The sequence below is a fragment of the Rhynchophorus ferrugineus genome, unplaced genomic scaffold, assembly GCF_030347505.1.
Source record: "Rhynchophorus ferrugineus isolate W39M unplaced genomic scaffold, kcgeb_rfMv2 rfM3, whole genome shotgun sequence".
Classification (NCBI taxonomy): Eukaryota; Metazoa; Arthropoda; class Insecta; order Coleoptera; family Curculionidae; genus Rhynchophorus; species Rhynchophorus ferrugineus.
Window position 1 is genome coordinate 61114209 of NW_027472582.1, and position 18148 is coordinate 61132356.

Sequence of the window (18148 nt, forward strand, 5' to 3'; positions counted from 1 at the left end):
AATCGGCTTCAAATTCCAATCCCTTCGTCCCCGATACGTCTAATTTATAATCGCCATTTTTAATATCACCAACCTTAAATAAAACATTTATAGAACTCTATAGATTAATATATCTACAATATGTAACGATTTTAATAAGAATTGTTAGCATTGTCTTGTAATGTTAAATTTTTATTCTTATTTAACACTTAATTTAGTTCAGAAAACTGAATGCCTATAATATTTATGTTTATTTGCAACAAGCTTACAGTTTTTAAGAAACAGATGAATAATATATGAAACATCTTAAATTTATTTTAACATTCCAAAATAAATAAAGTAAATAATGAATATATTACAAACTAATTTTATATATATATAGAATACAAATTTCATGACTTTACATACACTTTTAGATGCATTACAAAATTTTTATTATTCAATTCAATAAAATTCCTCAAATTTATATGTTCCTGTAATTTGGTAATTGTATAATAGTCAAAAGCTGTGGAGAACTCAATCTGGTGTATAAAGTCAATTTGCAACAGTTTGAATTTTAATTTTATGACTAGCTGCTTAGAGGTATCATGATGAAAAATATGAAACTTTTTTCAAGAATTTTGATTTCCAGCAAATCTACGTTATTAATAATTTATTTAATAACAACCTATTATACTTAATCCTTTAAGATACTTTTTGGTGTCATATATTTGTGATAATACTCTTTCTTTCATATTGCTTCATTTTCTAACAATTATGTAACATATTAAGTAAACATATTCCTTACTTCCTCAATTATTTTTTTATTTTATTTTAATCTTTCACACGGTATATTATGCATGTCAACATGAAAACAAAGGGATATGATTTCCATTATGTTACGAAGAAAATTTACACCAATGTTTCCTTCAAAGAAAAATTATAATAGAGAAAGTCCCAGTTCTCACGAATAATCGAAGAGAAAATGAACGCATCGTAAAAAAGAACGTTTTAATTTACCTCGAATCGGCATATGACGCTCGAATACGGCGGAACGACTTCTTTGTATTGCATTAACAGTGGCGATCCCGCAGAGGACTGTCCCTGTAACGTGGCCGTGATAGAAGTCGGTCCAGAGGTCGCATGTACGCTGATGGCTGCGTGATATTCACTGTTAGGTCTAATGATTCGAGGTCCAATAACGTTGTAGTATCTGTAAATTAACGTATGTTATACTTTAATAAATATTAAGTCTGCAATAAGTTGAAATTAATTAATTAAATCCAACTATAGTCTATTCAAAATAACAGTGAACTCACATCATTGGTATGCTTCAAAATACCCAATTCAAAGTCATCCGAATTCTTCAAAATATTAGTTATAACGCAAACGTTTTTAATAATAATTTAAATGAAATAATTTTAGCGTATTGCAGCTGCACTGAATATTATTATCATACGTAGGGGGTGACAAATCAAGATCAGCTCGTAAAATTAACTCTATTAAAGATAAAATATATGAAATGTATAAAAATAGTGGGTAGTTTTTTCAATATAAACATAATTCAATACAATTATTACAGAGAAAGCTGTTAGTCTGGAAACTACCCATAAAAAGCTGAAAGATATACAGCTGTTTGAGGAATGTAGAACATCTCTTCATATACAGTTGGGTTGGTTGAACCATAACTTGTTTTGTGCAGTGGTTTGAAAATTAGATCTTAAAGAACTTGGAGGAATGATCAGTTATTGTTATAAACAATGCACCATATCATAGCACACTGGTGGAGAAAAACCCAACAAGTCCATCAACAAAGGCTGCATTTAAGGAATGGCTGACAGTACATAAAATAAGTTTTGTAGAAACCATGTTAAAGAATGAACTATTTCAAATTGTTACTCCGTAAATATAAATGAAATATTGAACTGCATTTCATGTAATTTACTATTTTAGAAATAAGCCTGAAAAAAGATACATGGTAGATCAGATTGCTGAACAATATGGCCACAGAGTCTTACGTTTTCCTCCCTATCACTTCATATTCAATCCAATCCAATTGATATGGGGTGTGACAAAAAATTATTACAACAGGCATTCAGGTCGAGAAGGATATACAAGCAAGAACTATCTGGATTTATGCTACAATAACACCTTCGATTTGGATGAACTTAACCAGATACATTGAAGATGAAATTGGCAAATGGTGGAGTCGTGAGCAAGTATTAGATAGATTGAATATAAACAGCTTAGTTATTCACTTGAGTAGTGATTCTGAAAATGACACTCAGTGAATAAAACTTTATGAATGTGGGATTATGTACATATTTAACATACTTTCATATACCTTAACTATTGGAAATCGCATTGTAGAGTGTGAAAACTTTATGTGCATATATACACGTGTAATTGTTCAGAATATATATGAGCATTAGGTTAAAATGTATGGGGAGCGAAATAATACTGAATGTTTTGTAAATATGGCAAATTCATTAAGAAGAATGCAGCTATTAAATCTATTTTATCATGACACACGTATACAGGTAGTAACAGAACAAATCAAGGAGACATGTAGTGATGCCAAATGACTCTACAAGGAAAGACTGTATCAAAGAAAACAAGAACTAAACGTACAAGATATTTTTTAGTAGTAACTAAAATAGAATACATTAGCCGGATATACAATTCTTAATTAGGCAGATTGGGATTTCTGGAGATACATCTACATAAACAAATTGCTTAAAACTCTACCTCATAGGTGGTGTGGAAAAGAGTTTAATGTAAATATAATAAAATACAATCGTAATCTACAATCTATTATGACTGTATAATTAATTTTAGTTTAAGAGTTCACTATTTTATTGAACGGACTATAGATTCACTAAATTTCATATGCAATTAGATTAACATCGCTTACATACATCTGTCGAAATCCCTCAGCTTGCAAAACAAAAAAAGTATGCTAAAATAGTACTACACTTAAATTTATTCAACTTTCCAATGTTACTTTACATATTCTTTACACAATTTCAGGAGATTATTGTTTTATTTTATAGCTGACTAACATATTAGAATTTTAAATACAGTTTAGTCATAATTCTTAGAGTTCCTCATCCATATCCAAACATACCGTCATAAAACAATCACAAGGTAATTTTTAAAATTTTACTAAATTATATTTAAGTAACACCAGTCAAAACTGGCAATAAAGATAAATAAATAAGAGAGATGATTTTTAACTGAAGAGACTACAACAGTCAATTAGAAAGGTAACCTTCGAAATTCGCACAAACAAAAATATTAAGGAAATATGAACGATATTTAATATAGAAATTATGAAAACTTTAAGTCACTTTAAATTCGGTACCCACATTGCATTCCATATTATAAGAAAATAGGATACGTTATTAAGGATACATTTCGTATAAAGCACCTACGTAACGCGGTGTGATTTGTGTGTCAAAGATCTCTTATATTTTGATTGATACTTTCGATTTTCCTACTGAATACTTTAAAACTCTGGTGTTATATAATTTAATCGTTGAATTTTTGAAGCATGTGGAGAATTAACCGCCCACTGAGAACGCTTGAATAATATATTATGTTTATTCGAGTGGATAATTAAATGTATTTTTTATTTTAATCGTAAATTTACATATTTATTAATTTCTTGACATATTTTCCAACATATGAATGATTTTAATTTTAGTTTCAGAAATATGAATTCACAAAATCAGCTAAGATAATGAATGACATAAGAGAGACAATGAAAACAAGGTTAAATAAAACAAATGGGCGAACGTACGGATCGACAGTTGAATAAATAGATGAAGCTACAATAGAGAAAACTAAGCAAATTATAAATAATAGTAACAACAACAAAATTACCCAAAAAACTAGAAACACTTCATTTTTTAATTAATTTTATTAGTTTTCTCCTTTTTAATGTACCTCTTCGATCAAGATTCATCCGCAGATACGTTATTGATGTAGAGTATGATTAACTGTTATTGGTATATGTGCAATTTTTATATCCGTAAACTAGTATACAATATAATGGCTGCTTTTATTAACTTATATTCTTCATATATTCCGTTCATGTCCAGTTTTGGAAGAAATAAAGGATATACATCTTAAGCTAGAAAGCTTATAAATATAAAATTAGCTCTAATAAAAGCCGGTGCAGCAACACAAATAGAAGAATTTGTAAAATAAAATAATACAGTAATCTGGCTAAGGCATAAAAACCAACCAAAGAAAAAAAGATCATATCGACAATAGGGGGAAACATGATTAGTTGGAGATAAGGAATAAGGCAGGATGAAATAGCGCAGGACGCCGAATATATTATGCCAGAAGTAAAAAAAATACATAGAATGATTTACTAAGAATAGTATGAAGAAAGAACCTAATCGGTTATTTCATTCATTTTAATATAAATGCCTTTTAACATCACTATATTAACAGATATTTTTGATCTATTCTGTTTTAGTACCTCGATTGAAAGTTTGTAGCGTTAACTCGTCACAGGATACAAAACCAATTAACTTTTTTATTGTTTAAGTCATTAATAGTGTATCGATTTGTCGAGTAATTGTTATTTACACAAAAACTTTCTATTTCGTTTTGTATTCTCATCATTACTCTAATTAATCTCAATGAAATCAGTGATGCGGAATAAATTGCATAACAAATGTAACCCATATTTTCTACAAAAAAGTAAATTGATATTGTTAATTGAAAGTCCTAATAAGCACTCGTTTTATTTCTATAATAATTGTATAACAAAAACTTGTTTTTGTGCAGCTAAATTAAATTTATAAGTAGGTCATTACCATATTCCATTATTTTAGCTATTTTATGTCTCTCTCAGGTATCTGTATGTAATTTTTTAATTAATCGCATATTTTTACCAGTTACAGTTTATTATCATTTATAAACAGTATAAAAGTATATTTAACAGTGTTAATATCTATCATGAAGAAAAACGGATACGAACAACAATAATAAATACAACAATAATACTATAGATCAGATTTTGTATACTGTATATGTTAGTTTAATCTTTAGACTATGTAGGTCAATAATTTATAGAAAATTTTCCTTTCTCATTCAATTAAAGTTAGTTGTCGAATATAATTTATCAATCCATTTTTATGTTTATATTCAAAATGAACAATTAACAACAAAATATGCCAAGGTATAGTAACAGTTATTGAAGTTGACGCTTCAGTTACATGAACTTTATGTTATATTTTAGATTTTATGATTTCTTCCTCATCGGTTATTTACTTTTATCACATTATACAAAAAAAAAACTATAAAACACATTCTTAAAGGAGACTCTCATCTTTGTTGCCCATCATCACTAAAATCATTCAATTATATTGATTTTGGTGCAGTTATTCTACGTTTTTATAAAAAATTGTTAAATATTAAAAATCATCCAACAATATATTATGGATTGTATAATGGCGATGGAATATAATTAGAAAAACAATAAAACCATTTTCATTTATAAATTACTGTCATTCATTATTGGACTTAAATATAAATAATAATCCTCCTACTTGTAGTTTGTCGAAGACACAGTGACATTTCAACATTTCGCTTAAGAAGAAGATGACCAAGGGTTTATCCCTGCTCATAGTATGGTCTAAACAGTTTTCACTTGTAATAAAATTTACTATGAGATGCATGGTGACTAATTTCTGCTTCTGGAAAACTGCTTCTTGATCATTCTACGTATTTACGTTACTGAGAATACTAGTTACACAAATTAAGAATTTAAAAGAAAATCTTTAACGGACATTTGTAATAAAATAATTTTAAATACTTTCAAAGAAGCTCCAAATATGTATGTGATGTAGTTATAGTTGTTACAATTGAGTAAAGTATTGTATTTAATATATTCATGAAGTTATGCTACTATAATATTTGAATGCCAAGCACACAGAAGAAAATGACCTTCTAATAATAGTCAACGATCATATGTTCTTAAAAAAATGAAGGATAGTTAAAAACAGGCCTTTATAAAGCATAAAAATGATGGTGTATGACCCCAAGTAAAACGAAGAAATGAAACGAAATGAAGCCAAGTAAAACAAAAGAAACTAATCAAATATTTAGTTTAATAATTAATGTTAAGAAGATCGAGAGTGGACATATGAGAAGAAGTTGAGAAAACACTTAAGACACAATTTTTATTAAAGTACTTGTTGAAGTTTTATAATTGAGTTTGTTCTTATAAATGTACGAGGATATTATTAAAATAAACTTCAAAATTACTATATTGGTACAATACCGGATACACCTTTTCTTTTTTTTACCACATAATTTCTAAATATTCAAAAAATAGGACATCCATCATCAAATATATGTAATTTAAATTTTGTTGTTGTTGTTAACAATTATTTGTTATGTTGTAGCTAACAAACTATGTAAAATTAACCTTTTGATATCACTATTAAATATATTTGCATCTGCATATTAAAATTGTCATTTTTTTTTTCAATAGCTTTACCATTGATAAAATTTTGATATGGATTAGCAATTATGCGACACGCTTAAACTGACAAAGAGTTTATAACGTATATATATATGATAGAATGCGGCGGAAATTTTTGGATGGAGTGACATCAATGTTTCATGACTCAGGTTTGGTTTGGTTTGTTTTAATATTTACACTTGTAATTATTTTTCTTAATTGTATTTTTCCTATATTATTATTATTAAAAATTAATATGTTTGTGATTCTTCATTAATATATTTATGACCATTGTGATATTTGCATCTAAAATTTCATGGCTCAGACAACGGGATGATTTACTAAGGTTTGATGTTTCCAAGTTTCAATGCCACGACTACGGCTTTTACCTCCAACCTTTAATGTTCTTTCAATAATTTCAATTTTTTCAAAAAAATCAGTTACAATTTTGGCGAAATTATCCTGTTTCCTATTCTGATTCTTAAAGTGGAAGGATTAAAACATCTGTTATAATTTACATCTGTTATAATTGATATATCTCTTTACTGATCACAATTTATGAATAATACTTTGGCAGGCAATCTGCGAAATATAAATAATGTTAAATAAATTCCAACTTACTTCAAAAACAAATGACTCCGCTCAGTTCTTTTATAAATAACAACTTTTATCTTACAAAAAGCGAAAAACCAATTTAAATATTACTGTATCACATCACGACTAGTTTCTTGAAACAAGATTCTTGTGTTATTTAGTTCAAGAGTGCTATGAGTATCCATTAATTAAGTAATATAGATACAATGTATAAGTATAGTCATGAACTATTTTATTGTTATTAAGTATTCAAGTATTCAGTAACAGTTTGTAATGATTATTTATTTATTGTTTTGTGGAGAGTCTGACTGTAATTTTAATGAAGCTCACTATATCGAATCGGTATACTAAACGTACTAAAACAGTGTTGCGTTAAGCTGACCTCTATGAATCAGCACTGAAAACGTTCGCTTAGTAACCCTGTAAAATATTTATCTACGTTTTCTCCATCCGGTCATTATATCGCGATCTGTTGGATTTCTACACAGCCCAAAAATGGCCGCGCAAAGGATATCGAGTTTATTTACACTAAGTCGAACTATAATAATGTAACCTACGCTTTATAAGTTATGATTGGAAAACAACTAACAATTATATCGCTCTGAATATGTATAGAATACGTAGCCATAAATGCATTGAGTCAAGTAATTAAAATGAATTATAGACAAGTAACTTTACCTTTCTTTTAACAATAAAATTCTTAACAATGATCTAACAATAAATAATAATATGTTAGTCTCTATTAAGCTATCAAATGTATATTTATGCATTATGGTTCAAAACCAAACAAAGGTAGGATATAAATAAGTTGTGATCTCATAAATGGATATGTTCGATAATAAATTATATACTATCTTAATCTTTAAAAAATAATATATCAATCAGTCAATATTTAAAAGAGAAGAATACGGCCTCGACAATTGAGTTCACGAAGAAGAGAATTTTTTTAATGGTTTCTAATGGTTAGTCAACTCCAAAGAAAAACTTAAAAAATAAATGTAATAAATCCCTAATGGAACTATCTGGACGCTGGAAATTTTCGTCACATACAAATGTTGCTTGACTACTTCAGAATATTGATGGTTAAACATCACGTCTTAAACGAAATACTAATACTCTAGCTTTGTCGAACATTTAATGGGGCAGCAATCAGACGAGGGAACTTGCCCTTGCCTTCTTGAAGATGATTGAGGTGTTGTCTCTGGTCGTAAACCAGTCTGAACAGTTTCCTCTTGTAATAAAATTCCTTCAACCGTGGCGACCTTCCAAATTGTTATATTTCAACCAACATTTTCTTGCAGTCAAAGTTTTAAACAATTCCGACGAAATCACTAAGTATTTAAAGTTTTTGAAGCTTATTGGTCCTGGAACCTTTTAGAATACAAAATGTTACAAAGTATTTTCATGTTATGCCAAGAAATCATTATAAGGAGTTGGTTTATACGAAGAAATATTAATTTATTATGATCTGAAGTAATTCCTTTTTTAAATTACAAATCACAATTTTCCCTCGGCATCTGATTTTTCAAGAAAAGCCGTCATCTAGACTATTGTATAACCTCTATTAACTATAAAATAAATTTGTCATGTATATATGGACATTATGGTATAGTTGATTTCATTGTTAATAAATGTCTTCATATAGTCTCTGCATCTCATAACATTTTTCATTCAACAATCAATATTTCAGTTTAGCTGCAATTCTCCTACAGTGTCTGTCTATTTTTAATATTTGTTCATTGCCAATAACAATCACCTTTTAAAAACATTTTAGTTTTTATAATTTATATCATTCATCTATAATATCATTTAATACAGCTTCTCAACGTTCAGATGTTCTTTCATCCAACTAATATAGCTTCTAATTCAACAAACATTATTTTAACAAAAATTCTTGTAAATAATATTATAGAATTAATTTACTAAAAGATATTTTTAAAAGTTTAAAAGTTGGGACAGTAGTCAAGGCGATAGGTCGATCCTCCTACTGTTGCTATAGTCGGGGGTTCGATTGTTGCTGGAGCCTAGATGTACTTTATGCTTGTGATTGTAGTTATAAATGTCTTTATAAGTAACAGTGAAAAATCCGACAAGAAATAACCATCTCAGTCACGCCAGTAACCAGGCTGGGTAAAAACGAATGTCTTTTGGGATGGTCTCTAAGTTGATCACTGGCCAGCCGGTAGACTTAATACCGAAGATCGTAGTTCGGAGCCCACGTTAAACAGTAGGTTCAATTCAGAGACTTTAAAATGTATCAAAAACCAACTAAAAGTAAAATATTATAAATAAATATAATTTTTGTACCCCAATTTATAACTATCAATTATTTAAAACTTACACATTTTTCTAGAACTAATTAAAAATAATATTTAATAAATTACATAAACTGTTTATATTAATAAAATAACTGTGTTAAATTAATCTTGATATTATAAAATGAGAATTTAACTGCTTTTCAGTCAGTATAAACATGAATATTATAATTACATTCTTTTCGTAAGAAAAATATATTTTTTAAAAATTTTATCTGAACATATGTTAAATCAATGTAATAGCTTGTCGATATAACAGTATCAGACATATTTATTGATTACAAAACTGTATATAAAATACAGCAACATTATATCATAACAGTAAATAAATACATATGCATTATAATGTTCTATAAACCAATGTGTAGTTAAAAACTATATAATAGTATTATTTAATTAAAGAAATAATTTAGTTCTCGAAAATTCTCCTGGATTCTATATCTATATTCTATATATTCTCCTGGATAATTGAATAAACTAATAATTTCACATAATGCAAATTATTTTGTAGCCATAACAATATTAGTGAAGTAGCTTTAATACTATGTTCTGAAGAAATAATTGGTAGTGGTTCATTGTTTTTGATCGAAGATTCCGTCGGATGCTTTTACTAAAGAATGATATAAAATCAGTAAGCGAATATAAGATATAAGCGAGAATAAATGATGCTGCTACAAGATAACTATATAATAATATATGCTTTCTCTTGATCACATATAGGTTTATATTTAACATCTTGAAGTTCATAAGCATTAAACCTAGTTAAATATACCCATAGCACACTGATGGAAAAGATCCTAACATATGCATCAATAAAGGCTGTAATTAGAGAATGGCTTGCAATAAATAAATTAAATTTTAAGACACCACGCTAAAGAGTGAATTATTTTAAATAATTACTCAGAAGATATATAGTCTGTTCAAAGTCTACTCATCAACTGAAAAAACTACATGGTAAATCAGATACTAGAAAGAATACTAACTGTGTTGCAAATATTGTAAATACATTTTGGAGAATACAATGATCTCATAAAGTTTTATCAAGAAAAATGTTTAAAGGTAGTAACAGAACAAATTATGGAGAAATATAGTTATATCAAAATGACTTGACAGGAAACAAGAAGTTTATAAGCGTTAAAGCTAGTTGTATATAGTTGTATTCGTCGTAAGAATGTTCGCTATTTGGGAACACTAAAATATTTTATCCTACGCCTATTGGCCTAAAAAATGTCTATTTAACAACAGAAATCTATTTACCTACGTAATATTCAAAATATCTCAAGGACTTAACACTTCCCACTAAAAAACTATTTAAATGAACCACATGGTGGTAGGCAAAGATTACACCAAGCCGCAACAATAAAACATGCGCGTCTCAGTAGGGATTTGAACTTCAGCATTCCTCATTAAAATATTGATTAATGATATGGCCAACCAAAATAGGTAACGTTCGAGAACAACAGGTTAGGTCAACTAAGCATAAATTAAATTAATCGCATTGTAAGAATTATTGACTTAAATATTATCAATCGATAAACAATTTTTTTTAATTGGCAATAAATAAAATGTAATCTTATATGAAACGTATGTAGGGGAAAAGAAAGTGATTTCTACTTATGGGCGAATAATCTCACAATACTTTCACTGTAAACTAATTGAGTAAAAGTGATTTTTGAACGCTACCCAAAGAGTCAAGGTTGTATTTAAAAAGTGTTAAAATATTTATGAAGAAAAAATAATAACATATTAATATAAAAAATATATTTAACAAATAAATTGAACCGACTTCAAAAAGTAAATAAGGAACTGACCAAAAGCTTAGAAATAACCAAACTTAGATAGTTAACACAAAAAAAGATATTTTAAAATAATATATGTGCATAATAATCGTTGTAATAACTATATAAAAGTAAACAAAAACCTTATTTAACATATCTACTACACTTATTTTATATTCTACTATATACACACAATTTAGCTTAATACCTAATCCTAATTATCTATATACAATATTATTTTAACTACTACCAACTGACTACCTTGAAGTCGGTGCCGAGCTCAAACAATACAAAAATAATAATATAATTTTGTGACATTTACAAAAAAAAATAATTTACCAACAATACAAATCTAAATTAATATAATTGTTTAGTTTATCTTTGGTAATTTTTTGATAATAGCGAATTGTAATGCAGGCTTGTTCAAAATTATGTGTTGTTTATGATGATCATTGCTTAGGTAAACGCCACATTTGGCGAAAAAGAGCAAATGGCTGTGTAAAAATCATTTGCCATATTTGAAAATAATTAGTTAACAATCTGTATTAATTTAAAACAAAATATTGTTCATAAGTATTCTCATAAGTATTATATTTTAATCATTTTGAAGCGTACAAAATATATCTGCTTAGAATTTTATGATAAGAATGTGCAATATAACATTTCATATAGAGATTTTTATCGCTTAATCAAATTATCACTTTATAAAGTAAATAACTTATCCATTTGATAATATTTTGTTTTAAGAAAGTTTAAGAAACCAGTTTTTTAAGCACTTAAGACAAAGTCATCAACATCGCTATAAATATAATTTGACCTTTTTTCGAGTCGTTATATAAGCGTATTATATTCTAAGAAATTTGCTTCAGCATAATAGTTCTTTTAGCCACATATAAATCACATTGAGGTCATAAGTCATATTGTGAACAAATCGCATATGATTGTAATATAACTCAAACTTCTTAGGAACCATAACTTCACTAGCAATATTAATTCCAATAATTTTCTCTAAATAATTTGCCATTATTTGCCACTACCACAATTACAAGTATTACATTTAGTTGACATACACCATAAAATAGAAATCAACAAAGTTTTTTAATTGAAATAGTAGTATTTACAGGAACCACCCCAATCAAAGAAAATTGGAGATATCTCTGATGTTTGATCTTTTGACAAGTATTGAAATTTTTACCATTTTGACTACAGTCAAACATTATATCATATCTATTTAACAGCATCACTCTTCCAGACAAGTTAATTAAGGTTTGAGCTTAAAATTCTTCAACGAATTTTCTGCTATATCTCAAATGGCTAGAACGGCCTTTCTAAAATCGATAGTTTTAACTCCAATATCAGTAGAATGCGGCTTCATCTCTCTTATTTAACTTTACGAAATGCGAGAAGACTTAGATGAAAAGTATTTAAAAAATCAGGTTCTTTAGTTTTATTAAAGTTCATCTAGTACTAGGTATGTCAAAACTCAGAACGAATTAAGTTATTACCGCTCTTTTGACCTTCGAATCTTTCATACCATATACCTCTAGTTTCGACATGTACTATTCACCCTAGAACTTCCGCTATATATTTTTTTTTGTTCTGGTCTAAAAACCAGGCGGTGGAATGCATGACGCATACCTGGTCGCGAAGACTTGTCCTGGAGTGACAAGTGGACCGGGTTATGTGGGACTGCCTCTGGGCTTACCAATACACTAAACCGAAACCGCCTCATAGTTGACCCCTGTTGATCACTACTGCTACTGCATTAAATTTGGGGATATGGCACCCGCTGATCGGGTAGTCGTTATTGGGCACGAGGGCCCGGCAATTCTATTGATTCGCGAACCTGAGTTAACACACAACTGGGTACTGTTGTATGGGGGCAAAAGTTATGACTGTAGCGACGGATGAGGTAGTTTCAGCCTGGAAAAGGGGGAGAGCTTAGCGGTGACGTGGTGCTAAGCTCCCAGCATGGCGACCAGCTCGCGAACAAGCGCGTTTTCAGAAGAACTTGAGCTGAGTTGTTGTTTGTGGAATGATTGAGATATGAAGTGCTTGATTTCTGGAGTGTCAGTTTCCCTATGAATTTGATTATTTCTGACAAACCATGGAGCGTTTAATATTCTCTGAGGAGCTTCTTTTGGAAAACTTGAAGCCGTTTGACCTGGTTGGGTGTAACAAACTTGAAATAGACATTAGATCCGTAGAGGAGTACGGACCGAATTAACATCTTGTAAAATAAGCATTTGATGGAGATGACTTCTGCTATATTATTAGTACTTTGGCACCTAAAATGTTTCTTAGTAGGTTTTAAAAAAAATCCAGCGGTTTACCGTTAGAAAATGTACAGCCTTAATAGCTATAAGACGAATAGGGTTTAGTAGATAATACTGAAATCTTGAAAATGTAATTTAGTCGACGTTCACAACAAAGTGTTTTAGGGAAGAACTTAGCTCTAAAGACATCTTAACTATAAAAGTAATATATCCAAATCTATCATTATAAACATCGTGGGAGGTTTGAACCAAGATCACGTGATTTCATAATCCGCAATAACTCCCAAGAATAAGGAAATAAGAAATTCTAATTAAATGATAGATATAAAAGTAAAATTGCAGGTATCATATTTTGTAATATCATATATTACCCCACATATCGTTTTACAGTAATGTAATGATATAAAACAATCAATTTGTTTATTTTCTTAGCGACTATAACGACTTCCATGAAATTTTCATCTCCATTAATGTTGACTGTATATACCGCAAAACAGAAAGAGTTAAATTGAGCCTGTGGTTGTTAGACATACACTACTTTGCATTATAATAAATGAATTGCGATGCAGATAATGTCGAGGTTATTGGAACAGATACCTATCACGTTTTCTACATTTGTAAAGCGAATAAATTTACCGGTTTATTATTTAGTTATTTTAATTTAATTAAATTTTTTTGCAACGAATAATTAGAAACGCCGAACAAAAAACAATATACAATTATTTGTACTTATAATTTGAGTAGTATTAAAACCGAAAACAAAAAAATGCGTTAGCCGGCTTGGTGGCGCAGTGGTAAAAGCGATGGGACAGTCCTCCTACTGTTACGATAGCCGCGGGTTCGAATCCTGCTGGGGCATGGTCGTAAATTTATGTTTGTGATTGTTTAAAATATGTGAATGTTCTAGGCAAGAGTATAAAATTCGACAAGGAAAATGATCCCAGTCACGCCAGTAACCGGGCTGGGTAAGACCGGATGTCTTCTGGAATGATTTGTAAAGTTAGTCACTCGCCAGTCGGTAAGCTTTAATACTGAGGACCGTGGTTCGGAGCCCACGTTAAACTGGTAGATCCAGTCCAGATAAAGCCATAGTTGGTAAAAGGAGACTTTAAAATATATTTTTAAAAAATGCGTTTATAAACCTTGTTATAAAATTAGATTAAAATGAAGTAAAAATAATGAAAAATTCCTAAAATAGAAAATCACACCTACTGATTATCTATCGATTTCAACGAAACAACATTTAAACCTTTTAATTAACGTAGTATTAGTCAGAGATTATCCGGAATTACCATTATATATAAGGTAAAAAGTGAATTTCGCAAAATTTGTGATATTTATATGGACATTGTTAATAATTATCGAACAAAGTACATAAAAATATCGATGGACTAAGTGACTCAATGTAAACAATTTAATGATTAAAAACATTTTTCACTTTATAGTTATAGTTAAGGAGTGTTAGATCTTTTCACGACAACGTCATTAACTGAATAAATTATTAAAAATATTTTGTTTTTGCTTACCCATTTTGGGCGGAACAAACACTAAAAACAATCAACAACACAACAAATTGAAGCCACATCTTCAAATCAAAAGGTCATCACAACTTTCAGCACTGTCGACACGTAATACTAACAGAATCACACAGTTCAACGATTGAGAAGAATAGTGTTCTTAGCGGAATCTGTATTTTTTCGAGTTTCGTTCGATATCGATAGATCTACGTAGTTTTGCTGGACGCTGAGTCGTAACAGGTCGCTCTTAAGCACGTCGACGACTACTGCACCATCCTGCATTTGTGTATAGACCGCGGTTTACCTGCCTCACCTTGTTTTTCTTTCGCGACCAACTGTTAAATGGTGAGACCTTCCTGCTGCCTACGAATCTTAGTATGGGAGTCGATCCTATTACAATTGTTTCTAAAGCAATACAAGAAGAAAGTTTTCGTCATTCTTATGAAATTCCTATACCATGGATAGTGTAATGTTAAAACTAGTTTGATTGTAAGAACAATATTTTAAGTTCCTATAATGTGTTCAGTAAAACAGCCTTTCAAGTAAATTTGATTCAATAAAATATCTTCCATTTGGAGCTTCCTAAAATTTTTGAAGAAAATATTTATCACTTATTAATATTCAGTATTTTACCTCGAAACGCATGATCATCCAAGTAGTATTGCAATTGTAATTGTAATTGTAAATGTCTTTATAGGTAAGAGTGGAAAATTGAGGACAGTGGTTCGAAGCCCACGTCGAACTGTAGGTGCAGTCCAGATAAACCATCGTTGGTAAAAAGGGGACAAAGGTAAAAAGGATGGATAAAAGCGAGAAAAATAAACATTTAAAATAGTCACTAATATTTAAATAAAAGAGGAAAGGTTCTCAATAAAAGGAAAGGAAAGATATCATAGGTCTGCAAAAAGAATCTAGGAGATGTTTAGATTTTATAACGTAGCTAATCTTTATGTTTTTAAATAAGTTAAATACGAAAATGTTTGCAAAGAAGGACACGACTCTTGAGTTAGTTAAATGCTATTACATTAACATAAAAGAGAACAGACTTAAAAAATACACTTTTATTTACAAAACATTAAACATACATATTTATTATGTAATGTTAGTTCACATTCATCTGAAGGTCTGAAGAATCTGAAAAGTTTCTCCGAAGCATCTAACTTTAGCCTGATAATATTGAGAAAATCCACTTTTAGTAATTTTTTGTCTATTTTGGCGTTATATTCACAATTTGTTTATAGTTAAGGTCTTTATAGTGCCTTTTTGAAGATCCATATCATGGTCTTGATGAATTGGCCAGTCAGAAACTGTCTAATAATTAGTTCAACGAAAATTAATAAAAATATTAATTATTCAGCTTTACTTCTGGAAGGCATGGACACTTTAAAACTATGTATTTGAAGCAATCTCAATCTTTGGGAAGTGATTTTACAAATTGCCTCATCAACTTTATTTATGCGGTGGTAAAATAATTTTACGTAGAGGCAATGTTTCTTGGAGGCCGTTCTTTTCACTAATTTTAAGGTTCCTCAACAGCCAACTCTTTTTGATCCACCGATTTACACGGCCTCTGCTATTCAATAGACATAGAAAACAAGAGAATTTGGTACACCTAGCATGTTAGACGAGTAAAATGTACAACATTTTAAAATCGCCGCACATTTGCCAACCATGGTTTTCATATTTTAGTTTGAGAAAAACCAATTACGGGTTCTTGTAGGTTTCCCTGAGGTGTATGGAATGATCTAAAAAAATGTAAGTATGAAAACCGCCATTGTGAAGCAAAACTGATTTAAGGCCTTCTTTTAATGAATCGCGACGAAAGGAGATCGAATCTCAAATACCGCAAAATTAAAATTAATTTAATTAAAATACGAGTAAGTGTGACGTTAATAGAAATAAATAATGGAGTAAGTGATAAATGAGTAATATAGACACACAAAGATTTTATATACACCAAACAAATTATAAAACCAATGAAGGTACACATTCACAAAACTATAAGAGATGTTTTTTTAGTAAAAAAGAGTTTATGTTGAAATGGAATGAAAAAGATATGTTCGAGGTATGAACGTGTGATTCAATTTTAAATGACTTTGTCGCATAGCGATCATCGATTTGTCGCATGTCGCATCTGATTTTGAGCGATAACCTGAATTTTGTTGACAATAAGGGCATGGTTTCGATTATTGACATTCAGTTGTAGCTTCACAAGAAAAATGTTGTAAAATCTAGTAAAATCACTTCTGCTAGAGATAATCATAACCTCAAATCATCGATATAGAATGTTCATATGACGTCCGTTATGTATCACATAGTCATATCCTACACAAACCATGTTACATCCGCGTCCATAAGTATCAATATGAGCCAAGGAAATTGGTTATTATTGACTCCCAAAAATATTGGCCCAAAAAGCGATATAACGACATAATACTAACTTTTTGTGGATGAATTGTCATCTAGTGGGCGTTCTTTTATTTACAGTAACAAGACTTGTTAATACAGCCTTTCATCTAAAAATTCGCTTCATCTCTAAATATTTTTTCATTTGGACGTACTACTCCATCATGTAACTTATCATAGTGATTTGACATCAGTGAATGAATAACAAGTTTAAACGGATGTTACCAGAGCAACCACCATAGGCCGTCATCATCTACCCGCGTTGTTGAAAAAATATATGATAAGAAACTATAGACTAGCAATGATATTTAGTTATGAATCATGAGTCTATAAAAGGACTAAAATATGATAATCTAAAGTTAAGAATCCAACATGGGACTACTTTAAAGCCACTGATCTATGTCATTGAATATTCTTGGGAAGCCATGACTCTTAATGATATAAATAAAATAATTAATGAAAAGGTTAAATTACCAAAAAACTTGTAATATTAAACAACAGCGCGTAAAGAATGTCAACAAATTTAATTACATAATTATTTCCAAAAATGTTTAATTGTGGTTTCCATTCTTCCAAAACTCCTCTTCGGTGTCTTACATTAATATAACATAAATGACGCAAATTAAAACCACTATTAAACTAATTAAACTTCATTTATTTAATTGTATCCTAAATTCTCTTAATAAAACATATTAAATAAATAAATAATGAAGAGACTGTTTCTATAGATAAGAAAAATCTAAGTTATTAATCCATTACTAAATTATGTACATATGAAATCTGACTAAGACCAGCGTGTAGATCTTCAAATAAAGAATTA

General features: G+C 29.6%; 1 protein-coding gene across 2 annotated transcripts in view; it reads right to left on the bottom strand.

The window, feature by feature from the left end:
- Positions 1-15240, bottom strand: part of LOC143193600 (thioester-containing protein 1 allele R1) — a 35136-nt gene extending 19896 nt beyond the window's left edge. The window contains exons 1-2 of one of the 2 annotated variants that reach the window (XM_076399919.1): positions 14932-15240; positions 979-1171 (exon numbers count right to left, since the gene is read on the bottom strand). In XM_076399919.1, the coding sequence (XP_076256034.1) occupies positions 979-1171; positions 14932-14990 (252 nt within the window). In that variant the 5' untranslated portion in view covers positions 14991-15240. Of the gene's footprint in view, positions 1-978; positions 1172-10608; positions 10707-14931 lie in introns of those variants that run through there. The other variant, XM_076399920.1, reaches the window with a different exon arrangement.
- Positions 15241-18148: the final 2908 nt, after the last annotated feature.